General features: G+C 42.0%; 1 protein-coding gene across 6 annotated transcripts in view; it reads left to right on the top strand.

The window, feature by feature from the left end:
- The first annotated feature begins 298 nt into the window (after positions 1-298).
- The window catches only part of VPS13B (vacuolar protein sorting 13 homolog B), a 657,044-nt gene continuing 629,633 nt past the window's right edge, over positions 299-27,709 (top strand). For all 6 annotated transcript variants that reach the window (XR_009246065.1, XM_058668587.1, XM_058668588.1 and 3 more), the window contains exons 1-3: positions 299-614; positions 897-1,072; positions 24,558-24,701. Coding sequence is in view for 5 of the 6 variants with exons in the window: in XM_058668587.1 (XP_058524570.1) it covers positions 926-1,072; positions 24,558-24,701 (291 nt within the window). In the remaining variant the exon portion in view is untranslated. The remainder of the gene's footprint in view (positions 615-896; positions 1,073-24,557; positions 24,702-27,709) is intronic.

Genomic DNA, 27,709 nt, shown 5'->3' with positions numbered 1-27,709 from the left:
CATCCCCGCTCCCTCCTGCAAGGAAACCTCGGATCTCCCCGCCTGCGCGGCCTACCGCCACGGAACCCAAGTTCCTCCTCCGAATCCTTCCAGTCCTCAAGACAAACAAGCTCCAGGAACCCTTCCGCCTCGGCACCGTCCCACCCTGACCTGACCAGGCGGGTCCCTTCCAAGCCTGGGTCACTCCCTTCTCCGGAACGCCACTTCCGGGTCAGTGGTGTCTCCACTTTACCGGTCCTCCCCCCTTACACCGGGCGTTTCGTAGAGCTTTGCCCTATCTGCTGGCGTGGTCGAAGCCGGTACCCAGGATTAGAGGAGCGCCAGGCTTCTCCGGGAGAACGCGTGGAGTGTCTTCCTCAGGCTGAGGAGCCCACTTGGGCGGCGAGGTCGCGCGGTGGCGGTGGAGGGACAGTTTGTTTTGAGCACCGAGCGCCGCACACCCGGAAGTGGCGCTGGCCGGGCAGCTGTGCCGCTCTGCCGCCCGGGGCGGGTGCCAGGTACGCGGTAGTGGAAGGAGCACCTGGTCGTCTTCGGCGTGGATGTCAGCGGAAGGGGGAGTGTGGAGGCGGCGGCCGACGCGGGCCTGGCTCTAGCGAAGCTGTGTTTCTGCTTTGGTAGTTCTGGGCAAGTTCCGGGAGTCGAGGGCCTGCCGGGGTGGCCGCGGCACCACACGGGAGAACACCTCGCCTTCTCCCAGCCTCGGGACACCTGCTCGCCAGGGGCCTGCCGCCCTCTCCTCCCTCCCCTGTGCGGGCCAGGTGAGGGTGGTTGCTCTAGTGAGGGAGTCGTGGCTCTGCAGCCTGGAGACCGCTTGGAGGAAGAGAGCAGCAGATTGGGGTTTTTTTTTGCTTCGCCTCACCGCTGACGGCTATCTTTTCTGTCTGTCCTCCTTTCAGCTTCTGGCTTTGACTCCCAGCCTTAAAATATGCTGGAGTCCTATGTCACTCCGATTCTCCTGAGCTATGTGAATCGCTACATCAAGAACCTGAAGCCGTCGGATCTGCAGCTTTCACTATGGGGCGGAGACGTGGTGCTCAGCAAGCTCGAATTAAAGTTAGATGTGCTGGAACAGGTAAACTGTGTGTGTTGGCCTTGACGGGCAATACTTTTAATCTGTTGGAGTTGGAATCCGTTTCCTTGTCTTTGGCTTTGTGTTGGAATAGAGTGATTTGATAATTTTCCACCTGTTGGTGTCTTTTGGGGGACTCGGAAACTAGAGACTAGCTTTCAAGAGTTTTAAGAGATGTTTTATTACAGTAGGCAGTGCAAAGGTTTCCTGGGTGAAAAGAGCTCAGTTTTTTGGTTTGTTGTCAGAATTGTTAAGCCTCCATTCTCAAGGGTCACCGAATATGCCCAGGTTCATTGGCGAAGGTATGTGTGAAGGTGGAGAATGATACGTTCATCTCTTCAGTTTGGGGCACAGTGGAAGGGTCTGAAAGAGAGCAAGGGCAACTCTTGTGGAAAGTTCTGTGTCTTTCGGAAGGAAAGACATTATTGTTGGTATCCTTAGAGTATGGAATAGACCCGGATTGAGAATGGCAGTGAAACTGGACATTTCTCTGCTTTTCAGTTTCTTTCTAACATGGGAACAGTCTGATTCACATGAGCCGTTACTTTGAATTTCATTTACTTAATACATTTATTAGAAACAGATGTTAAGTAGTTCTGTTAAGGAGAGAATATACCTGTGGAAGCTAAGAAGCTCGACGCTTACTGGAGATGAAAAGGGGGAACTTAACCTGAAGGTCATTGTTATCAGTGGTCTTGAGTTCTGTTCTTGTTCTTTCTCTATGACTGATCAATCTGGAGTTAACACTGAGTGTTCTTAGATCCTTCCCCATTCTCTCTCCAAGGTTAGTTGGTGCCTCAATAATTTGATTTTACCCTAAGTTAGCACAGATCCTCAATATAACAATGCAATTTGTAGATGTGTATACACCTGTGCAACTGCTAGCTAGATGGAGACAATATTTTTTGGAAGATAACCACTGTAATTACACACCTGTTTGTAAAAGAGAGGATGACTAATCTGACTTCTGGCAGCATAGATCAGCGTGACTTGTTCTTGAGCCTGTAGTGCATTGAAATCACGTGTGTAGAGCTTCTGGCATTCACTCGGCTAACAGCTTGATTAACCTGTGTTGGATGAAAATTAGTTTGCTGTTCGTATTGCCCTGTGAAGAGTCACAGTTTAGATGGCGTTGTGGGACAGTAAGGGCCGGTTCAGGTCCTGACGGCTTGGGATCCAGCATCCTGCTGATGGACCTGTTTTTGGAGGCAGCCGATGAGAGCCCAGGTGTTCTGGTTTCTTCCCCCCTTTGTGGGAGACACAGGTGAAGTTCTTGGCTCTTGGCCTCAACCTGGCTCATCACTACATATTGTGAGCATGGCGGGGGGTGAACCAGTAGGAAGATCTCTATTCTTTCCCTTTCTCTGTCACTTTGCTTTTCAAATGCTAATAAATCAACCTTTTAAAAAAATCCACAATTTACTTATTTATTCCCCTGTTAATGACCTTGACTTGTTCATACAGTAGATGATGGTGTTCATGTGGGAAATGAGGATGGAGTTGTGGGTTCCTGATTTTAGCCTGCCCTTTTGTGGCTGTTGCAGACACTCTGCTATGGCATGCAAGTGTCCCAAGTGGTGATTGAACTGCTGTGTCTCATGTGCCCTCTCTGGTGGTTTCTATGAAAGCTAAAGATGCCTACCTCTTACATAACTTCCTGGGAGAAAATTAATACTTGTGTCCGTTAAAATATGTAAAAGAATATTCATAAACACTTCATTATAGCTAGAAGTATGAACCTTGGGAGTGGGTGTTCAGTAGTTGAAGTCATGTTCTGCCTTGGATATTATGGGAGAGTGAAGCAGCAGATGAAAGATTCCTCAGACACATTGTCTTTTGCTTTCAAGTAACATGAATTAAATAATGATGACTAAAAAAAGCCACTTGGTTATCCCATAGGGCTGACTCCCTACCTTGCATCTGCTGGGATTCCATATGGGCACCTGTTAATATTCCAGCTGCTTCACTTCCCATCCAGCTCCCTGCTGTGACCTGGGAAAGCAGTGGAGGACGGTCTGAGGCCTTGGGGCACTGCACTTGCATGGGAGACCCTGAAGAAGCTCCTGGCTCCAGATTGACTCAGCTCCTACCATTGTGGCCACTTGGAGTGAGCCAGCAGATGGAAGATCTTTATGTATCCCCTCTCTCTGCCTTTCCAGTAAGACTAAAAATAAAAATAAAAAATCTTAGATACTTGGAAAATTCTTCGAGTGACAATATCAGTATACAAGCTTGCCAATAGTGCACAAGTTCTAATTACTTTACATTTTTGGCTCCTTTTAGTATGTTTGTTGTTTTAATTTTAGCCTCTATGGTTTGTGTGCAGTTACAACTCATTGTAATTTCAGTTTGTGTTTCTGGAAAATCTCACATTTTTCTGGAAGCTTGTTGGTCAATTGAGTACTCTCATTTGTAACTTAAATCTTTTGCCTTTGTAATTTTGCCTTGCAAGTAAAATTTTTAGAAAATAATAAAGGAAGAGAGACAGATCAAGAGACATCTTTTATCCCCTGGTTCACTCCCAGAATGGCTTGGGCTGGGCCAGGCCAAAGCCAAAAACCAGGAGATTCTTCCAGTTCTTCCTTGTGTGCAGGAACCCAAGTGTTTGGGCCATCTTCCACTGCTTTCCCAAGTGTATTAGCAAGGAACTGGATCAGAAGTGGAGTAGCCAGAACTTGAAATGCTACAAATGAGAAGCTGGCACCGCAGGTGGTGGCTTAACCGACTATGTCATAGCAGTAGTTCCCTCACACACAATTAAAAAATAATTTATTATTGGAAAAGCAGATTGGATTTCCATTGAAAAGGAGAGATAAAGATCTTCCACCTCTTTTTGTTTGTTCTTATTGCAAAGTCAGATTTATAGAGTGAGGAGGAGAGATGGAGAAAGATCTTCCGTCCGATGATTCACTCCCCAAGTGACTGCAACGGCTGGTGCTTTGCCAATCTGAAGCCAGGAGCAAGGAGCCAGGAGCTCTTCCAGGTCTCCCACGCAGGTGCAGGGTCCCAAGGCTTTGGGCCATCCTCAGTTGCATTCCCAGGCCGCAAGCAGGGAGCTGGCTGGGAAGTGGAAATGCTGGGATTAGAACCAGTGCCTGCATGGGATCCCGGTGTGTTCCAGGTGAGGACTATAGCCACTAGGCCACTGTACCAGGCCTGCTCCTCCACCTCTTAGTTCACTGCCTAAATGGCTGCAATGGCTAGAGCTGAACTGAATCAATGCAGGAGACAGGGGCCTTTTCTGGGATTATCTGTATCATGTTATATACAGTTGGTAACAGCTTTCTACTTCTCTGTACCATGCTTGGATTTTTAAAATTTAAATATTTATTCTTGTTGGAAAGGCAGAGTTAGAAGGAGATAGAAAGATCGTTTTTCTGCTGGCTCGTTAGCCAAGTAGGCACAATGGCTGGAGCTGAGCCGATCTACAGCTAGGAGCCTTTCTGGATCTCCCACTTGGGCGCAGTGTCCCAAGGCTTTGGGCCATCCTCTGTTCTTCTGCCAGGTCAACAGTAGGAACTAGATGGGAGGTGGAGCAGCTGGAACATGAACTGGTGCCCAGTTGGGATTCTGGCGCTTGAAGAGGGAGGGTTAGACAATCAAGCCATTGCACTGGGCCCTAAGATTTATTTGTTTGAAACACGAGAGTTGTAGCGAGTGAGACGGAGGGTCAAGTTGTCTGTATGCTGGTTGAATTTGCACATGGCCTCAACATCCGTGACTAATGCAAGAAATTAGATTTTCTCTTATTGAAGTGTGAGTTCCTTACCAAATTATGGCTCAGTTGATGGCTTATCATTTTACTCTCTTCAAAGTATCTTGGTGAACAGAAGCTTATAATTTTATTGGGGTACAATTTGCCAGTCTTTTGTAGTTAGGCCTGTGTTAATTAAGCAATACTTGGGTTTCTAACTTGTTTAACACGTTTTGGTAGGTTTGGATTATCTATGTCCACAATTATGTCCACAAATAGTGACAATTTTCTACCTTTCTGTACAAGGCTTGGATCTTCAATTTCTTTAAAGATTTTTATTGGAAAGGCAGATTTACATAGTGAAGGAAAGACAGAATGATCTTCTGTTTACTGGTTTATTCCTTGAGTGGTTGCAGTGGCTGGAGCTGAGGCAATCTAGAGCCAGGAGCCTCTTTGAGTCTCCCATGTGGGTGCAGGGTCTCAAGGTCTTGGACCATCCTCCACTGGTTTCCCAGATCTCAAGCAGGAAGCTAGATAGGAAGTGGAACAGCTGGAGCTAGAATCGGCTCCCATGAGCCGCTGCCCATATGATATACTAATGTTTGAAGGGTAGAGAATTAAATTGTTAAGGCATAGCACAGGTGGCTGTATCTTGAATTTATATTTAAAAATTTTTTATTAATATAAAGAGAATATTTTTGCATTCCATATGTAGAGTTCCCAGATGACCCCACTTTGCTTACTCCCCTGTGGTCCCCTTGATTTTTTTTGTTTTTAAAGATTTTATTATTATTGGAAAGCCGGATATACAGAGAGGAGGAGAGACAGAGAGGAAGATCTTCCTTCCGATGTTTCACTCCCCAAGTGAGCCGCAACGGCCGGTGCTGCGCCGATCCGATGCCTGGAACCAGGAACCCCTTCCGGGTCTCCCACGCGGGTGCAGGGTCCCAAAGCTTTGGGCCGTCCTCGACTGCTTTCCCAGGCCACAAGCAGGGAGCTGGATGGGAAGTGGAGCTGCCGAGATTAGAACCGGCACCCATATGGGATCCCGGGGCGTTCAAGGTGAGGACTTTTAGCCGCTAGGCCACGCCACTGGGCCCGGTCCCCTTGATTTTTGTACCTTCCCCTCCTTGTCAGTTTTTGCAAGGACATAATTTTAATCCATTTTTTTAAAGATTTAATTTTTTGTAAAGTCAGAGACGTAGCAAAATCTTCCATATGTTGATTCACTCCCCAAATGGCTGTGCTGATCTGAAGCGCGGAGCCTCTTCCGGGTCTCTCACATACGTGCAGAGTCCTAAGGCTTTGGGCTATCCTCGACTGCTTTCCCAGGCCTCAAGCAGGGAGCTGGATGGAAAGCGGGGCCACAGGGATTAGCATCGGTGCCCATATGGAATCCTGTCATGTGCGAGGCAAGGACTTCAGCTGTTAAGCTACCATGCTGGGTCCAATTTTAATCCATTTTTTATTCACAGGCTTAATTCACCACTGATTGTAATATTCAACATGTAAAAAGTAACATCACAGTCCCACTGGAGTGTAAGCATGTCTAAAAATAGTAATGATATCCCAGAGTGACCACTTCATTCTTTGTCTCTCTCTATATATTATTCATATTAGCTGTCACAGGTGAGAAAACACATGTATTTGTATTTTTGAGACTGGCTTATCTTATAGTGGTTTCTGTTTCCATTTTGTTCCGAATGACAAAACTTCATTCCTTTTATGGTGAGTAATATTCCATGGTTTATGTGTCACATTTTTTATATCCCATTGTCTGCTGATAGATGTTTAGGTTGATTCTATATCTCAACTATTGTGAGTTAAGCTGGATATGTTTGATCCATTTTGAATTAATTTTCGCATGTGATATAAGGCAGGTGTTGAATCTCTCTTGCATTTAGACATTCTCTTTGTTGATGACTATCCTTTCCACACTGAATGGTCTTGGTATACTTGTTGAACATCATTTGGCCTAGATAAGAGCATTTTTTCTTCTGCGCCTGGAATACTGTCCTGTCGGTTTATGTGTATGCTCTTAGGTGTTACATTACATTGCTGTTACTGTTTGATTGCTGTAGCTTTGTAGTGTTAATGTTTACAGTAAAGTAAAACTAATGATGGTATCAGTTGCGTCATATTGGAAAGTTGTGAATTATGACTTAACAGATGCGGGATCTTTAGACTTTCTTGTTAATATTGTCGAGTTTTGCCTTTCAGAGTTTCCCCTTTCCCTGAATAACTAGAGCTCAGCAAATTGGCCAGGTCTACTATAAATGCATTTTTTGTTCTTGAACACGGCTACCCTTATTTGGTTTCTTATTGTCTGTGATTGTTTTTGCATGAAAATGCAGACTTGAGTACTTAGGATGTAAGATTGTATTGCTTGCAAAAGAGTAAAATATTTACCTGATGCTGATAAAAATTGCTTCTCTAAATTGTTACAAAGGTTTTGTAAATATTTACTACTTTTTATTTGAAAGGTAGATATTACAGAGAGAGAAGGAAAGATAGTCTTTCTGCAAATGGTTCACTCCCCAAATAGCCACAAAGACAGAGCTGAGTTGTTCCACAACCAGGAGCTTCTTGATCTCTCAAGTGGGTGCAGGCTTCCAAGAACTTAGCTGCCCTCTGCTGCCTTCAGACAGAGGGGGGTGCTGGGAAATGGAGCAGCTGGGACATGAGCTGGATTCTGTACGAGATGCCAGCTCTTGCAGGTAGAGGGCCCAGCCTGTTGAGCTATCACACTGACCCCTAATTTTTTTTAAAGGTTTATCAGTGTTTGCTTTCTGTGTCTATTGTTATTTAGGTCATGCAAGTTTAGTGTTGATACTTCATTGTTAAATATACTTCCAAATACCACTTTAAAATATTCTTTTAAAACTAGTCAGATATTTGAGAACCAGGTAAGTAGAATGAGAACTACTCCTATTTGCTGATTCACTTCCCAAATGCTCTGAGTGGATCCAGTAGCTCCACGTCTCCACGTGGGAGCCAGGGACTCAACTGCTTGTTTCATTACTGATGCTTGTAAGAGTTTGAATTAGAAGCACTGAGTCAAGAGAAGATCTGGGCATAATATCCAGGTACTTTGGGAGGTGGGTATTTTACTTGCATCTAACCTGCTAAGCCTAACATTTGCACAGACCTCCTGTTTTTTTCTGTTTTAAGGCCTTTTAAACTATGTATCTTAAAGGTTCATTTTATCAATTTGAAAAGCAAAGTCACAGGAGAGAGAGAAGGGGGGGGGGTCTTCCATCCGTTGATTGAATTCCTAAGTGGTCATAACAGCTAAGGTTGGGCCAAACTGAAACCAGGAACTCCATCTGGGTCTCCCACATATAGGTGGTAGGTGCTCAGATACTCGAGCATCTCTGCTTTTGCAGGCATTTTGCAGGTAGCTGAATCAGAAGTGGAGTAGCTGGGGCTTGAACTGTGATGCCCGTTTCATAGTTGGCAGATTCAAGGTCTCAGAGAAACCTGGCCCCCAATTATATATTTTCTAATGTTATGATTTCAGGAACTTAGAGAACATATACTTGGTTAGTAGAATTCATTTTAAAGTAGTATTTTTACCATTTCTTAGTGTTCTAACAGTTCAGCAGTGCTTCTTCTCTGCTTTTCAAACGATTGTCCTGTTTGTTTACATTGGGTTTAGTTTGTCTTTAATTTTCCACTCTTAAGGTGCAAATTTGGTTATTGATTTGAAGTATATCTCTTTTTTTTAGTATAGGTATTTACAGGTGTAAATTTCTTTAGCTGTTTCCCTAACTTTTGTTATATTTCTAATTTTTTTTTTTTTTGGCGGTGATTGAAGTTGGAGGTCTATAAATGTCAGGACTAATTGATGTTGCTGTTCATAAGCTCTGCGTTTTTGTTGATTTTCTGTTTAGTTCTATCCATTATTGTAAGCTGTTCAAGATATTGAAATCTCCACTATTTATCTAATTGCTTTATTTTGTCTTTAGTAACTTATTTTTCTCATCTGTTTTGTCTAAATAGATTTAGTAGGAATCATGTTAGCTTTTTGTGGTTACTGTTTACATGATATCTTTTCCCATTTTTCAGATTGCCAGCCCATTTGTAGTTACAAGTCTAAAGTGCCACTCCTGAGGATAACAAATAATTATATTGTTTTTTAAAAATCTAGTTTGACAATCTTTGGCATTTTGGATTGTTTATCCTCAATTCATTTACACTTGTTTCTGTTTATATGCTTGGATTTCCATCAGTCTTCGTTATTTTCTATGTCTCATTTCAAAAAATTCCTCTGAAATCCTTTATCTTGTTAAGTAGGTATTTTGCGGTGTTCTATTTTAATTGTTTTGTTTTCAAATTTTCTTGAGCTATTTTCTTAGTGTTTGCTCAAAAGATTAGAAAATGCATCTGATTTACCACCAAGTAATTGAGGTTAAAAATAATACCTATAACTATAGCTGTGTTTCTTTTTCTCCTTAGTACTGTTCTCAAATACATTCTGGTTATGTTACAAGTTGAACAGTGCAGTTTTATAATTGTTTTTCAAATCAGAAGGAGAAAAGTATTTATACTGCACTTTTATAATAATCTACCTTTGATGCCCTTTGCTTTGGATTTGATTTTATTACCTAGTGTTACTTTTCAATATGAAGAAGCTCCTTTAATATTCTGCCATTTATCAGTTATTTCATTTTTTACTAATCCTCAGTGGTGAAGGATAGTTTTGCTGAATATATAATTCTTGGTTGATAAATGTTTTCTTTTGTAATTTGTTATTCCATAATCTTACCTTTATAGTTTATAATCAAAAGTTAGTAGTTGATCCACTTAGTGTTTCCTTGTGTTTGGCAAGTGATTTTTTTTTTGTGTCTGGCTTAAACATTTGGACTTGACATGTATGAGTCTGAATTTGCTAATTTTCTTTCGCCAGTTCTAATTTGCTGTTGAATCCTTCTAATGACATTTTCATTTCATTTGTTATTTTCAACTTCAGTCTCAATTTGATTCTTCCTGTAATGTGTTTTCAGTAATATTTTCTATTTGCTGAATTACTACTGCTATCTGTTTAATTAAGTATTGTTTAATTTCTTTGAATGATAGTTTTGAAGTGTTTGCGTAGTAAGTTCTTCAGATAGTTTCTATTAAAGACTTCCTTTGTATACTTTGTGCATTTTATTTTTTTGAAAATTGGATGCGTTAGTTAAAACAGCAACTCTCGGTTCGTATTCCTCAACCCTAGAGGATGGTTGTTGCTCCTGTTTGTCTATTGGTTAATTGACCTGCCTGGCCTAACTTTGAGGTATATATTATATATGCCCTCTAATTTCATTGCTTAATTTAAAAAATTCTTTATATTTTATTCCTGGTTTCCTAGAGATTCCTAGGGATTGCCCTATGTTACTGTAGTTTAGTCATAAGCTAATGATTAGTTACAGAACATTTAAACTTTTCTGTTAGTATGCTTCTGCTTTTTGGCATGGGTTATATACATGTACTGTGTAATGTTTTCAAAGTCAGGGAATTGTGAGAATTTGAGTCTCTAAAAAAGTGTTTGGTTCTAAAGGCCTCCTAAAGCAGGAATGTGTAGCTCGAGCTCCCTGCGTTGTCTTCAGCAGTTTTGCTCATGCATTCAGCTTCCCAGGCCATCGTGGACACACATGTGAGGTGTCAAGGCTCTATTGGGCATTCATTCTCTGCCTCTCCTTGTGAGACTTGGGTTGCCGTGCTGTTTTGGTACTTGCTGCAAAGACTCGGATACTTCAAGAGGTCAATGGAAAATAGAATTAAAAGTACTTATTTTGATTCAAAGGATACTTACACATAGTTTTTTCAGGCTTTTCATGAACTTTTTGTAGACTTCATGTACATGCAGGACATGACTGACTTAGTTTTGAAAATGCTGCTCTAAAACTGAGTATGTGAATATTTTTTAAAATCTGGTTCTTCATTCTTTTGTATATTCAGGAGTGAGATTGCTGTCCTTTGGTATTTCTGCTTTTGAATTTTTGAGGAACCGTATTACTGTTTTATGTAATAGTGGTACCATTTTACTTTCCCACTAAGACAGCATAAGGACTCAGATTTCTTCATATTCAGGCTAATAAAATCTTTTAAAATTTTTATTTTTAACATTGTACATAGTTGAAGGATGCTTGCCCATGTGGGCCTCAGATTAGAGTGGGGAGTGTCCAGGATGGAGGATGGTGGTTGGGACAAACATCTCAGTTCTTTTTTCCTGTGTGCGTAGGGTAGAAAGGAGAGAGGGTCCTCCTCACTTTCAGACTAACAGCACTCAAGGATGGGGGACGTTTGATACTCCAGAAGCCCTGATATCGAGAAGAATGTTCTGAGGGTACCCAACAGATTTTGATAGTTGTGAGATGTTGTTGGACTCAGTGCACCAGGGCGGAGAAAAATCTTAACACAGATTCGTAATTACCTGCTGCAAAGCTTGGCCAGGAGAGCTGTCCAACCTGTTATTCTTTCCATCCCTGGACAGGCTCTTGATGTCCTCTACTGGCCTAGCAGAGCTGGCTATCATGTCCCACTTCTACATCTGGGCATAGTGGTCCCCTGCACTGGCATCAGCAGCTGTGCAGACCCAGTCCCAATACATACACTGCAAGATTGGACCATATATCCATGTAATTTTCCCTGTGCCTTGGGTTTGAGTCCAGCGATCCAGTTGGAGTCTCTAAGAAACGTTACCTGGGGTGACCTCAGACTTCACTCCTGTGTGCGCCAGCTAGTGCAGGATGAGGCTGGGTTCAGCCAGCACCCATACAGGGGAGTGCAGATGCTTGGTTAGTTTCATCCCCAGCACTCTCACATGAACCGATAGGTGCTGTGGCTTAGCCCAGCCCAGCCTGCCACAGGCCCAATGTTTATGCAAACCAGCAGGTGTTGTGACCTATTCGGACTGACTCTCAGTAACCCCCTTCAGACTTCCTACAGCCCTGGTTTTTGCTCCTGCCAGCATGTACTTGGCCTAACCCAGCCTGTCCCAGTTAAAAATTATAGTAGTTATCCTAACTGCTATAAGAAGATGTGTTACTGTGATTTTGATTTGTATTTCATTGACTAATGATGTTGAATATCTTTTCATATACTTTTTGGCCAGATGTATATTTTAGAAAACTATATGTAGAAGTCCTTTGTTAAAATTGCTGTTTAACATAGGAGGTCTTTATGTGTCCTAGATACTAATACTTTAGCAAAAATGTGTTTTGCAAACTTATTTCCTTCCCATAGGTTGCCTTTCACTCTGACAGCTTCTTCTATGTAGAAGTTGTAGTCCCATTTGTCTACTTTACCCTTTATTGGCAGTTGAATTCGTTTTTAAATTTTCTACTTTTTCCATGTCAGAATATTTTAGTAAATTTTTATTTGAAATGCAGAGAAATTCCATCTGCTGGTTTATTGCGCAAATGCCTACAATAGGACTGATTCAGGGTGAAGCCTAGATTATGAAACTCCATCCAGGTACTTACCAGCTACCACGATAGCAGGAAGCTGGACTGGAATTGGAGAAGTGGATCTCTATTAGGTATTTCTATAGGAGATGCAGGTGTCTTGAGCAGCAACTTACCTCTGTATCAAATGCCTAACCTTCATGTCAGATTTTAAAACATTTGAGAGGCAGAGGCAGTGGGGGGAAGGGGAGGGAGAGAAAAAATGTGTGTGTCTACCATCTGCTGATTTATTTCCAAAATGGCTGGGTGGCCCAGGCCAGTGCCGGGAGCCAAGGAGCTCTGTACAGGTCTGCATGTGAGAGGTGGTGGCCCAAGCACTAGGAGCATCTTCCAGTGCCTTTACAGGCACATTATCAGAGAGCTGGATCAGGAGTGGAGCATTTGGGACTTGAACCAGTGCACATAAGGCATGCTGCTAGCATCACAGGTGGCAGCTTAACTCACTGTACTACATGACTGCCCTATGTTAGAATATTTTGTAATAGCTTATTTTGTGTTTAGTGATATATTTGACACATTGTATTTCTGAAAAATTACATAATTTTTAAAATTAGGAAAAGATGGCTCATGCCATACAGATGTGCTGGAGATTTCAGCTGCTGGTTCTGACGTCCGTGCTTGGAGTAGCCCTATGCTGGGGTGGAGGAAGACTGGAGCCAAGGCTTAGCCTGGGAAAGTAGTAGGGCAGCTCACGTCCGTGGGCCCTGTACCCATGTGGGAGACCGTGAAGAAGCTCCTCATCCCTGGCTTCCGATGGGCTCAGCTCAGTGAGCCATTGGATATAAGATGCATCTTGCTGTATGTAGCTTTGGCTTCCAAATAAAAACAAATCTTTTAAACAAACCGACTGCATTTGCAAGCAGAGATGCTCACTCAGGTGAGTGGACAGATCTTACATCTTCTGGTTTACTGGCAAGGCGCTTTGCTCTGCTGGACTGGGGCTGGGTCAGTCCAGAGCTAGGATCTGGGAAGGCAGTCCTTAGTTATTCTGAAAGTGCATCATTGTTGCATAGAAGTGTACATGTCATTTGCTCATTGTTCCAGTAGATCCTTTGCTTGTAGAAACCATGTGGTTCTCATAATGGAAATATATAGGCAGTGTAATAGAGGTTAGGGACAAGGGCTCGACATCATTTTCTCAGTTTGTATTCCTGGCTCTCCCAAATGAGATTTTGGCAGCTTACTTGATTTTTCTTGCTTCAGATTCTTACCAAATGAGAATATTCTGTGTTCTTAGAAGATAATTGTATGCAGGTAAGGTGATTAGATAGTGCCTGCTACATAGTCACTACATAGTACATATTGCTTTGGTTGCAGGTATGAATCATTCCTAAAAGTTGAAAACCGTTTGCAGAAATTATTGCATCTTTAAAATTACTGTAATAAAACATTCCATTTAGTGGTTTTATTTTAAACAAATGGATTAGACAAATTAGGCTCATGTGTTTGTAATTGAAGTAACATTTAACATGTTTAGAATTTTGTAAGGAAGCCATTCTGAACATTTTGTGTAATTGAGTTGATTTAATCCTTGAAACTTTTTAAATTTTACAGAAAATGAAACTTAAGTACAAATGATGAAATCGAGGTACTGGGCCATTGAATTAATTGATGGCAGATAGGATTTAAATCCATGTCGGTAGGCTGCAGAATTCTCATCATCACCACCTTGCAGTACTGCTTAGTTAGCTCTGTTTGTATTACTACTATGTTGCTAAACTAGATGGGCAGAGAAGATTGAATAAATAATATCTATATTCACTTTCACAAATAGAGATGTGATGGACATGGAATTTTATTTGGTGTAATAAGAACTGTATCTGAAAGTAAAGCGTAGGATTATAAAGTGGTGAGATTGTGTTTCTAAATTTGTCTAATGATGGGAAGCAGTCAGAAAAGAAGTAAAATTTGTGAGCAAAGTATATAATTGCTTCTATAGAAGTACAACATAATTTTTTAATTTGAAAAATAGACACAAAGATCTTCCATTGACTTGGTTAGTTCTCAAATGCTGGGAAAAAGCCAGGAACCAGAAGCTCAATTCAGGTCTCACATAGCAAACAGCCACAAAAACTTGAGCCATCACTTGTTTGCAAAGAGTGTGTTAACAGGAAGTTGGAATTTAGAGTCCATCCTCTACTGGAATTGTGATACTCTAATTGAGCATGTTTTTGTTTATATTTTTTATGAATTTATTTCCATTTGAAAGGCAGATTTACAGAGAAGAGACGACATAGAAAGATTCTTTGTTCACTCCCCAAATGGCTAGAGTTGAACCTCTGAAGCCAGGGGCCGTGAGCTTTTTCTGGGTCTTCAAGAGGGTACAGGGTCCTAAGATTTTGGACCATCCTCCATTGCTTTCCCAGGCCATTAGCAGGTAGCCCGATGGGAAGTGGAGCAGCCTGGACATGTACTGTTACCCATATGGGATGCTGGTGTTGCAGGCTGAGAATTATGTGTTTGAACCATCTCATTGGCCCCAGAATGTGAGTGTCTTAATTGCTAGGCTAAACACTACCCATTTAAAATTTTTAATTAAGTGAAAAACTGTATGTTTATGTTGATCAGTCATATTTTGTCAGGTCATTCTCCTATTGCCTATAAAACCTCTTCCTAGCATAACTCATATAATTGTGTTCTAATTTTGTTGGCATTTTCAAAATGTGTTTTAGGTACAGATGTAAAAAATCATTGCACATTATTTAAGTACTGCCACTATCCACTGTAGTGATGGCTACCACTACTACCATAAAAGTGCCATGCCGAAGTCGTAGGTGTTGTGTATTATTTCCATGCAGCACAGTAGGAAACTGAGGCCTAGAGACTGTAGGTAACTTATTCATTAAATATAAGTTGCACATTTAATTTCTAGTTTTAAAATTAACCGTAAAGTGACTTGATTTTTCAGTTTTCTTTTGTTCTAACATTTTATTTATTTGAAAGGTAGATTTACAGACAAAGGAAGGGAGAGAGTAGGGGGACAAAAACACACACACACAGATTTTTTCTCATCCTCTGCTTCACTTCCAAGTGACAGCAATGGTCAGGCCTGGGCCAGGCTGAAGCCAAGAGCCCTGAACTCCACGTGGGTCTCACGTGAGGGTGTAGGAGCACTTGGTTGTTTTCCTCCATTTTCTAAACTGGATCAGAAGTGGAGAAGCTGGGACTCAATCCAGCTCTGGTTTGTGATGCTGGCATTCTAGGAGGCCGCTTAACCTGCTATCCCCTTCATCCTCCTTGATAGTGATTCTGAAAAGGAGTTGGAAATTTTGTGCTCATTTTAGGGAAAGAACATAGATATTAGAATAAAAAATATGGGCCTGGAGTTGGTGTGAGTACATTGTTTCCCTCCTGTGACTCTGGCTTCTTGCATTAGAGTGCTAGTTTAAGTCCTGGGTCTTCTGCTTTTGATCTGGCTCCCTGCAAATGAACCTGAAAAGGTAGTGGAAGATAAATTCCCCAAGTCCTGGTGAGAGACCTGGATGGTTTATCTTTTTGGTCTAGCCCAGACTTGGTTATTGTGGTAATTTGGGGAATGACCAGTGTTTCAAAGATCTGTTTCTGTGTTTCTTCAAATAAATAAGTCTTTTTTTAAAATTTATTGATTTTGGCAATCTTGAAATAATTAGGAAGATGGGCAAGACAATTATTTCCATATTGTTTCCTTAATATATCTGATACAAAAGGGGATTTTAAGGGAGAAGCCCTAGCCAGTCTCCCACCCACCCCAGGTCTCGGATGTGAGGCATGCTCTGAGGGTCTTGATCAAGTGGTTTTGATAGTTCACCAGTTCTGAATTGTTGCCAGTCTCACCACTCTAAGCACGATGAGGTCGTTGAAGAATCCACTGATTGACACAGTCCACCAAAGAGTCTCCATTTGCCCAGTATTTTGCTGCCAAAATATAGCTGAGGTGTTTGATTGACTTGTTCTGTCTTCTGTTCTTTCTTGGTTAGGGTTCTGAGTCTGGCAGTTCGATTGGGGAGATCCCCAAAGAAACTTTGAGGTATTCCCAGACCAGATTCTTGTGTGTACTAGCAAGCACAGGGCCCGCTACAGTCCATAGCTCCTGTCAGCTGGTGGTTGCAATTGCTGGGTTGGTTCTGTTTTCTTTTTTTTTTTTTTTTTTTTTTTAAATTCATTAATTACATTGTATTATGTTACACAGTTTCATAGGTACTGGGATTCTCCCCACCCCTCCCCAAACCCTCCCACCATGGTGGATTCCTCCACCTTGTTGCATAACCACAGTTCAAGTTCAGTTGAGATTCCCCCATTGCAAGCATATACCAAACATAGAGTCCAGCATCTTATTGTCCAGATAAGTTCAACGGCTTCTTAGGTATACACTCTCTGGTCTGAAGACAGAGCCAGCAGACTATCATCCCGATCAATTAAAAGCTCCAACATACCATCAGCAAAAATTTACATCACCATGGAATTAATTGACATAGTAACGAGTAACCAATATGGTAAGAGTAAATGCGATTTCTTATCCACCTTCTGTGACCACCTCATTGACATTTCAATTTAGGTTTATACACAACATATAACATTCATAACATAACTTGTTATACATAACATCGTGTCATCTTAAATTAAGGCAAACATGTGGTATTTAACCTTTTGGGATTGGCTCATTTCCCTTAGCATTATGGTTTCCAGTTTGGCCCATTTGGCCACAAAGAACTGCATTTTGTTTTGTTTAATAGCTGAGTAGTATTCCATGGAGTAGATGAACCATAGCTTTCTTATCCAATCCTCTGTTGATGGGCATTTTGGTTGCTTCCATGTCTTTGCAATTACTGATTGTGCTGCTATGAGCATAGGAGTGCATGTTGGTTTCTCATAAAACAAGTGTTCTGGATATATTCCTAGGAGTGCTATTGCCGGGTCATACGGTATGTTGTATTTGAGTTGTTTGAATGTTCTCCATACTGATTTCCATAGAGGCTGTACCAGCCTGCAGCCCCACCAGCAGTGGAGTAGGGTTCCCTTTTCCCCGCAACCTCGCCAACAAGTGATGTTGGTGCTTTTATTCATGTGGGCCACTCTTACTGGCGTTAGGTGGTACCTCATTGATGTTTTAATTTGGATTTCCCTTATTGCCAGGGAACTTGAGCATTTTTTCATATGTTTATTTGCCATTTGGGTTTGTTCCTTTGTGAAGTGTTTGCCCATTTCCCGTGCCCATTTCTTGAGTGGCTTGTTTGTTTTGACATTTTGGTTGTTTTGTAGCTCTTTGTATATTCTGGAGATCAGCCCTCTATCACCTAAGTCGTGTGCAAAGATCTTCTCCCATTCTGTGGGTTGCCTTTTTACTTTGTTGATTGTTTCTCTAGCTGTACAGAAGCTTCTTAGTTTGATGAGGTCCCAATTGTTTATTTTGGTCTTGATTTCTACTGTATCTGGAGTCTTTTTTAGGAAGTGAGGGCCTACCCCTAAGTGTTCCAGTGTGTTTCCAACATTTTCTTCCAAAAGTTTGAAGGTTTCTGGATGTAGGTTTAAATCTTTTATCCATTTGGATTTGATCTTAGTATATGGTGAGAGATGTGGGTCTATCTTTTTGTTTCTGCAGGCTATCAACCAGTTGTCCCAACAGCATTTATTGAACAGACCTTCCCATTTGCCTGGGTTGTCGTTTGTCTTTTTGTCAAAGATTATTTGGCTGTATTTCTGTGGGTTCCCATCTGGTGTTTCTATTCTGCTCCATTGATCTTCTCTATTTTTGTGCCAGTACCAGGCTGTTTTGATAACCACTGCCCTATAGTATGTCCAGAGGTCCGGAACTGTGATTCCCCCTGCTAACTTCCTGTTCTTGAGAATGGTTCTAGCTATTCGTGGTTTTTTGTGTTTCCAGATGAACCTTTGAATCATTGTTTCCAGGTCTGTGAAGAATGTTTTGGGCAATTTGATTGGGATTGCGTTGAATGTATATATTGCTTTTGGCAGTATAGACATTTTAATGATATTGATTTTACCTATCCAGGAGCATGGGATGTTACTCCATCTTTCTAGATCTTGTTCAATTTCTTTTTTAAGTAGTTTGTAGTTTTCCTCGAATAGGTCTCCTACATTTTTGGTTAGGTTAATTCCCAGATACTTCATGCTTTCCTTTGTTACTTTGAATGGTATCTTGCTGGTTAGATCTTTTTCCAACTTGGGGCTGTTAGCATACACTATGGCTGTTGATTTTTGTTCATTAATTTTGTACCCTGCCACTCTACCGAACTCTCGTATAAGTTCTAGTAGCCTCTGTGTTGAGCCTTTTGGCTCTTCCATATAAAGAATCATGTCATCTGCATATAGTGAAAGCTTGACTGCTTCATTTCCCATTTGGATTCCTTTGATTTCTTTTTCTTGTCTTATGGCCTCAGCGAGTACCTCTAGAACTATGTTGAATAGCAGCGGAGAAAGCGGACATCCCTGTCTTGTTCCAGATCTCAGTGGGAAGGGTTCCAGTTTTTCTCCATTCAGTATGATGCTGGCATTGGGTTTTGCATATATTGCTTTGATTATGTTGTGGATTTTTCCATCTATGCCTACCTTGGTTAGGGTCTTTAGCAGGAAGTTGTGTTGAATTTTGTCGAAAGCTTTTTCTGCATCTATTGATACTATCATGTGATTCTTGTTTTTCAGTTTTTGGATGTGGTGTATCACATTTATGGATTTGTGAATGTTGAACCATCCCTGCATTCCAGGGATGAATCCTACTTGATCTGGATGAATGATCTGTCTGATGTGTTTTTGAATTCTGTTGGCTAGGATTTTGTTGAGAATCTTAGCATCAATGTTCATCAAAGAGATAGGTCTGTAGTTTTCTTTCTCTGTAGGATCTCTGCCCGGTTTTGGGATTAAGGTAATGTTGGCTTCATAGAATGAGTTTGGAAGGGTTGCTTCCTTTTCTATTGTTTTGAAGAGTTTGTAGAGGATTGGAGTTAGTTCTGTTCGGAATGTTTTGTAGAATTCTGTAGTGAAGCCGTCTGGGCCTGGGCTTTTCTTTGTTGGGAGGTCTTTAATCACTGATTCAATCTCTGCTTCAGTTATGGGTTTGTTCAGGTTGATTGTTGCCTCTGGGCTAAGTTTTGGCAGGTTGTGTGAGTCTAAGAACTTTTCCATTTCTTGGTGGTCTTCTGATTTGTTGGAGTACAGTGCTTTGTAGTAATTTCTGATTATGTTCTTAATGGTTGTAATGTCTGTTGTTATGTTGCCTTTTTCATCTTTGATGCTGTTAATTCTTGCTTTCTCTTGTTTTTTCTTTGTCAGACGGGCCAGCGGGGTGTCTATTTTGTTTATCTTTTCAAAAAACCAGCTTTTTGATTCGTTGATTTTGTGTATGGTTTTTTTTATTTCTATCTGGTTGATTTCCTCCCTTGTTTTGATGATTTCTTGTTTCCTGTTGTGTGTGGGGCTCATCTGCTGCTGCTTTTCCAATTCCTGGAGGTGTGTGGCTAGTTCCTGTATTTGGCGACTCTCTTGGGCCTTGACATGAGCTCCAATTGCGATGAGTTTACCCCGTAGCACTGCTTTGGCAGTGTCCCACAAGTTTTGGAATGTTGTGTCAGAGTTTTCATTGGTTTCCATAAATTTTTTGATCTCATCTTTAATTTCTTCCCTGACCCATTGTTCGTTTAATAGCATATTGTTCAGCCTCCAAGAGTTTCTATATTTCCTGGGACATTTTGAATTGCTGATTTCCAGTTTCATTCCGTGGTGGTCTGAGAGGGTACATGGTATGATTCCTATCTTTTTGAAGTTATTTAGATTTGCTTTGTGTCCTATCATGTGGTCGATCCTGGAGAAGGTGCCATGCACTGCTGAAAAAAATGTATAATCTGTGGTCTTAGGATAAAAAATTCTATAAATGTCTACCAAGTCTAGTTGTTCTAATGTTTGTACGAGCTCTGTTGTTTCTTTGTTGAGTTTTTGTTTTGTTGATCTGTCTATGGTTGTTAGTGGGGTGTTAAGATCACCCACTATTATTGTGTGTGTATCTATGTCTCCCCTTAAGTCTGTAAGTAGTTGCTTCACGAAGCTAGGCGCATTGGAATTAGGTGCATATATGTTCACGATTGTAATTACTTCTTGATGGATCAGTCCCTTCACCAATATATAATGTCCTTCTCTGTCCTTTTTGATGTCTGTCAGCTTGAAGTCTAGGTCATCTGAGATTAGAACAGCTACGCCAGCCTTTTTTTCTCGTCCATTGGCATGAAATGTCTTTTTCCATCCTTTCACTTTAAATTTCTTACAGGATTTTCTGGTTAGATGTGTCTCTTGTAGACAACATATAGTTGGGTGCTGTTTGATGATCCATTCCGTTAATCTATGCCTTTTGATTGGTGAGTTTAAGCCATTTGTGTTTAGAGATAATATTGAAAGGAATTGGTTTTGGGCTGCCATGAGTGTAAGTATGCAAGTGTGTATTTGCGACTATTAGAGTTCTTGATTGGTTGACTTTTCTTGTATGGATTTTAGTGGGGAGGTCTTCCCATTTGCCATCTTTGATTTTGGTTTGTATTTTTTCTTTCTGGGTTTAGCACCTTCCTGAGGAGATTTTCCAGAGCTGGTTTCGTGTTGATGTATTCTTCGAGTTTCTCTTTACTGTTGAAGTATTTGATTTCATTCTCGAATATAAATGAGAGCTTTGCTGGGTACATTATTCTTGGTTGGCAGTTGTTTTGTTTCAGGATTTGATAGGTTTTACCCCATTCTCTCCTTGCTTGGAGCGTTTCTTCTGATAGGTCGGCTGTGATCCTGATTTCCCTTCCCCTGAAAGTAATCTTATCCTTTTTTCTTACTTGTCTTAGAATGGTTTCCTTGTATTCACTTGAAGGTAGCTTGAGGACCACATGTCTGGGAGACGATTTGTTTGGGTCGTATCTCCTGGGGGTTCTTTGCCCTTCCTGGATTTGTGCTGGATTTATATTTCCAATATTCTGGAAGTTCTCCTGTATTATCTCATTGAGCACCCGTTGCAAGCCTGTCTCCTTTTCCACTCCTTCGGGAAGGCCTATTATTCTAATATTTGATTTTTTGAGGTTGTCTTTCATTTCCTGTATGGACCTATTGGCTTTCTCTAGATTTGTCTCCAACTGTTTGATGAGCTGCTGCCTTTCATTCTGATTGTCTTCCAATTCTGATATTCTGTCCTCTGCTGTGTTCATTCTGTTGGTTAGGCTTTCAATTTTGTGCTCTATATCGAGGATTCCCTTTTTGATTTGATTTATTTCTGCAGTGATATGGTTTTCGAATGCCTTAGACTCTTCCCAGTGCTTTTCACTCTCTCTGACGAATTTCATCATTAGCTTCTTAAAGTCCTTATCTGATAGTTCCTCTATGTCTTCATCTTGCATCTCAGATATTGAGATTAGTTTTTGGTTGTATTGGGAGGGAGTGCTTGATCTTTCCTCTGGGTCATTGCTTTTTCTGATACTTCTCCTCATTGTGTTTTTGCTTCTTGTTGTTTTGAGATTTTAGAGGTGATTCAGCTGAGCCGGCTCTGGTTTGGGGTCTCCGGCTGAGCCCAGCAGGGCTTACTGCCTGAGTCACCAGCTGCTTTCAGGGTCTGTAGATCACAGCCCTGAGCTGGGTCAGGAGGCTTTGTGGGCCAGCCCTAGTGCCAGGCCCCTTCCCCTGTGGCTCCCTCTCAAAGGCAGTGCCCTACAGATTCACTCTGCTGAGCCGCGCCTGGGCTTTGGGTCACAAGGCTAATACAGCGGGGGTCTCCGCCTCAGTGCTGAGCCGAGACTCTCCTTCAGGGCTTGAGGTTAGCACAGCAGGGGCTCCTGCTGCTCGGAGTCTAAAATCCCCAACCCCGGCCTGTGCTGGGCTGGAAATCTCCGAGGCCCCAGTGCCAAACTCGGAAGCGCTGCTCCGCTGAGGGCTGCAACACCGCAGGCAGGTCTTTCCGAGTGGGCTCCTGCTGGGAAAACCTGTCCGGCCAGTTCAGCTGAGCCCGCTCTGGTCTGGCCTCTCTAGCTGAGCCCAGCTGGGGACTCTGCCCTGAAGAAGCCACTTCCTCAGCTGCACTCTCTCAAGGGTAGAAGCTGATCTCTGAGAGGCACAGAGCCCTTGAGGTGAGATATGCCCCCACTAGTCTGCTCCTCTGCCCAGGACGTGAGGCCCTGTCGAGCGTTGCCCAGCCTCTGGGGCTCAGGGCGAGTCCAGCAACAGGATCCACTGACTCTCCCACAGCCAGTCCACAGCTCAGAGCCGATACGGGGATCTCTGAGCCCCAGTCCCACAGCGCCGCTCCTGTTCCCTCTGCACTCTCCCTCAGCCGCTGAGCAGCGGGTAGGCAAGCCTCTGGGAAATCTCCCCTGCTTTTCCTCCACTTCTGCAGGGATGATGCACCCAATGATCAGTCCAGTAGCCTCCTCTGGGGGCTCCTGCCTTCCAGGGGACTGGTGCCCCTGTCGGTGTGGGCGCCTATCCTTCCAGCCGCCTCTGTTTTCCCTGGGGCGGTTGAGCCTCCGCCGCCTTCCCCCTGCCTGGGATCGTGACTCACCAGGTTTCTCGCGGCGTGCTGTATTTTCTTTCCTACTTTTTGCGGCTGTTCCTTCACGCTGTGTAGATCTTCTTGCTTTAGTGGACTCCAGTGACCTTCTCGTTCTTCTCCCTACAGTTTCGCACCTCCTGGCCTGTTTCTCTGCTGGATCGGCTCCCCTCCTTCCCTACTCCACCCTACACCAGCTCTCTGCAGTCGGCCATCTTTTTCTCTCTTGGTTCTGTTTTCATCCCCGTCTTCCACTGGAACCAATGGGTGTTTGCAGTCCAGCCTGCTTCTACCCAGCACATACTCAGCCCTCACATAAACCAGTGGGAGCTGCAGCCTAGTCAGAGCGACCCACAATAACCCCCCACCAGGCCCGCCCCCTACCCTGGTTTGCCAGTCTGTGTAGCAGACTAGTCCAGTGTGTCCCACATCCCATTGGGCTCTCGTACATGTCGATGAGTATTGAAGCTTAGTTCCATCTAACCAGCTCACCTATCCAGCCCTCACGATGTTGTTGAGTGCCTCTCTGTCTGGCCACCCCAGCCCCTGTCCTAGTTTTTGTGCCTTCCCGTGGGAGTGTTAACCCAAGAGGGAGGAGCCCACTATTTGCCTCCCAGGTCTCTCTCAGTCCCGGATTATGCACTCTTCAGGTGGTTCTGTGGTTAGACTTGACAGAATTAGCCCTCAGTGCCAGCTTCTGCCAGCTGATGCTGCAGCTAAGCCCCAACAACCCTCACCCACTCTGTTCCTACTGGTGCAATCTACAATTAATCAGCCCAGCCTGTTTTTTCCCTGATCTGATCCACATGAAACCAGGATGGAGCCCAGCTAGATTCTTGCACCAACTGGTCTGCGTGAGCCACGGACGCTGAGCCACAGTGTCTAAGGCAGAGGCCAGAACAGGTGAGGGGCTGAGCCAAGCTGAGTTAGAGCAACCATTGGCATGCTGAACAGGCCCGGTTGGGGAACTAAGGGGAGACCCTAGCTGGGTGGAGGTTCCCACTAAGGGCGCATGAGCTAGAATGGGGCTGCGTTCTTATCATGATACAGTTGTAGTCTCCCTTGGCACAAGTGTGGACTGGGACTCGACGCACCAGGTCAGGCGAGACTGCAACACCTTTTGGTGTTCTGGGGAACCAGAGTAGATATGGGATGAACTAGGCTAGTCTCAACCCCAACTGAGCCATGTATGAGCTGTATGTGGGTATGAACGAGCCGTGGCTGGGCTGAAACATCAACAGCAAGAACCAGCTTTGGTTGAAGGCCAGTCAGGAAAAGCCACTGTTCCTGCTAGGAATAGTGCTGGCTCATGGACCCACTGGTATGCGTGAAGCCTAGCACTTCGAGGGGTTCTGATGGAGGAGCCTGGGCAACTCCTCTGGCAGGACACAGACCCTGCAGGTAAGCGCAAGAAGGATGAAAGGCAACAGCCCAGAACAGATCATGGAAAGTGTCCCACTGGCATACATTTGGCATGGGTCGTGGGCAGACTAGGCTGAATCGGTTCACGTCACCAGTGGCAGATCTGAACACCAGAACAGTGTGGGTTGAGCCAGGTTCAGTCATGACATAAGCGGTACACAACAAGGAATGGCAAGGTGAGGTTGCCTGTGCCAGATGTGACTGCAGCGCCCAACCAGCACACGTGAGAACCAGGAAGGGAGGGGCAGAACCGGCAGGGAAATAAGGGGTGGTTCCCTTGCTGGACAGCTACTCCCACTGGAGAGCGTGAGCTGGGATGGGGACAGACCAGACTAGGCAGGGCTTCAATAAATAAGTCTTAAAAAAAAAAAAGAATGAAAAATATCAAGCACTTACTAACTTTATTTCATGTTTTGTTTTAAGGAACTGAAATTACCATTCACGTTTTTAAGTGGACATATTCATGAATTGAGGATTCATGTACCATGGACAAAACTGGGTTCAGAACCAGTGGTGATTACGATCAATACAATGGAATGCATTTTGAAACTTAAAGATGGAATGCAGGTATGTGAACCCAGGTATTTCTGTTAACCAATTTTAATGGTTATTATTTGGTGTTTAAATTTTGGAGTATGTCAGCAATTACTTAATACTTGTATACTTGCTTTATTTTAAAGACTAATTTACCTGAAAGAGTTACAGAAAAATATTCATCCGCTCACTCATTCTCCAGCTGGCTGCAGCAGCATGGCAGAATTCAGGAGCTTCCTGTGGATTTCCCATGTGGGAGTAGAGGTTCAAACAGTTGTGCCCTCTGCTGCTGTTTCCCTAGGCCTTTAGTAGGGAGCAGGATCTGAGGTGAGGTAGCTGGGACAGTAACCAGCACCCATATAGGATAATGGTGTTGCAATTAGTATATTAGCCTGCTGTTTTATACATAGCTGTTTGCAAAAGTGTGTTTTAAATTTATGTAAAACATCTATAGGATGTTTTCAGACTAATTATATTAAATTGATTATATTTCTTTGTGGGGGTCATAGATTGCTTATTAACTATCTCTACACTGGAAGTAGATTGATTCCAGTTTTTTTTTTTTTAATTTAAGATTCTAAATTTTAGCTTCAAAGTCAGTTATAGAGAAAGAGAGGGAGGGAGTTTTGGGTTTACCGCCTACATGGCTGTTTTGACCAGAGCTGAAACAGTCTGAGCTGGGAGCCAGAAGCTTTTTCTAGGTCTCCCACGTGTGTGCAGGAGCCTAAGCACTTGAGCCATTCTTAGCTGCTTTCGCAGGCTGTTAGCAGGAAGCTGGGTTGGGAAGTGGAAAACCAGGGCTTAAAATGATGCCCATATGGGATGCTGGCATTGTGGGTTGAGGATTAACCTGAAATGTCCCTATGCCAGCCCTGAGTGCAGTTTTTCCCGTTGAAAGTTTTAGATTTTTTGAAAATTTTATTTATGTGTCATAGCTTTATAAAAATATTTGTATGCTAAGTTTTAGAAAAATGAAAATGTATTTACCTTTACATCAGATTTCATTGTTTTTGGTGTTTTAGAATCAAAATGTGATATTTTCCAGAACATTTATTTCTTCTCTGTTCAATTTTGATTTTTTTTGTTTATTTAAAAAATTTTGAAGATTTATTTCTATTGGAAAGGCAGGTCAGATTTATGGAGTAATGGGACAGAAAAATCTTCCATCCGCTAGTTTGCCCCGAAGTGACTGCAATGACCTGAGCTGAGCCAATCCAAAGCCAGGAGCTTCTGGGTTTCTCACTTAGGTGCAGGGTCCCAAGGTTTGGGCTGTCCTCTACTGCTCTCCCTGGCAACAAGCAGGGAGCTGGATAGACAGTAGAATAGCTGAGTCACGAACTGGTGCCCATATGGGATCCCAGTGGATGCAAGATGAGGATTAGCTGCTAGCCATCATGAGCTCCATTTTACACTTTTTGTGAAAATTACTTTGCAGATGTGTCATCATGGTTTTAAGGAACTTGGATCAAACTTTTTCTAATCTGGAAAGCAAATTAAGTCATGACAGTAGCATTTTTGTGAAGATGTTTTCATTGTTATGTCTTTCGTTCCTTTATATTCTACCTTAGTATTTAACACTGAAGTCTGAGTTTTAAAGAAGGCTGTGTAAAATGAAATTGATTAATGTTAAAATGACTCTTTTCATGACAAAGCAGTTAGTATATCCTAAATATAATTTCAATTGCTGTGAAATTAGGGTTATTTATGAACTGTTAAAATTGTTTGCTATTTTAAATACGCATCTTTTTTCCATTTGTGACAATTTTTGATTCTAAACTGGTACAAGTAGTATCCATTTAGCATACCTAATACAGTTCCTGAAAGAAATAGACCAATGTTATGTTCCTGTGAATTTATTTTATCAACCTTGATATTTAACAATGCAGTTTACATTTATACCTGGTAATAGTTAAGTGATTCTTAATCATCTGTTAGTGGCATTTTTTTTTTAAAGTCTGGATTTGATTATACCACCCATGTAGTGTTCCATATTGAAAGGAAAAGAAAATCCAGACACTGAGTGCTTTTTCAGTGGAAATGTGAAAGTTTCAAGGCCAGATGTTCCATAAAAAACACATTTAAAAAGTGGCAAATTATAATTATAGACGCTGCAGAAAATATTTGTAACACATGACTTTAGTATAACTTCGAATTAATATTTGATATTGAACAATGCAGATGGCTACTGCAGGAATGATCAGATTTCCTGCCAGTATGGTGTTTGAGACATTGTGGTGTGTACAGCAAAAGGTCAAATGTCATGAATATTAATCACTCTCCAAGTATTTTTACAGATGTTTAAAATTTTGACGTAGAAAGGTGTTTTGAAAATTGCAGATGACATGTGGACAAATTTAGTAGTATATACCCTTGGAGAGTAATACCTGTAATTCATCTTAGTGATTTGAATTAAATTCTGAGTAGAATATTATACATGGAACATTTAAAATGGTTTATCTTCAAATTTTAAGCTTTAGTATATTATGTAATTAAATTGTATGTATTAGTAACATTGACACTGTACTTAAATTATTTCAGTTATTACATTATATAATCAAAACAAAAATGAAATTTCTAAATAAAAACAACTGGGATGTATTATATAGATTAAGTGCTGGTGTCTTTTAAGGTTATACATATCTGAAGATTAGGACATGAAGCAAAATCCCTGTTATTACTTAAATCTTGGAAATATATTAGAACATGATGAATAAATAAGAGATATGGTCCAGATACTTCATTCCAGAAGTAGAAAATTACTCAGTGCCTTGATAAATTTCAGAAACTAAGACGACTTCTTAATTCCATCAATATTTTTGGTTGTCATATCTGCAACCAACTGGAAGGCAATGCTAGGATATTCTTGATAAACTTAAGCATCTATGACTGACTTCATTTTTGGTGACACTTTGCCATCAGTTTTAATTACTGAAGTTTTTAGAATTGGGTTGGTCATGAACAAGTTATTGGTGTTTGAAATAAAGTCCACCTTAAAATCCACTGAGTTACTTTATTTTGTTTTTAATATCAGAAGTTTCATT

Source organism: Ochotona princeps, chromosome 9 (genome assembly GCF_030435755.1).
Source record: "Ochotona princeps isolate mOchPri1 chromosome 9, mOchPri1.hap1, whole genome shotgun sequence".
NCBI lineage: Eukaryota > Metazoa > Chordata > Mammalia > Lagomorpha > Ochotonidae > Ochotona > Ochotona princeps.
This window is presented reverse-complemented; position numbering and strand designations above follow the sequence as displayed.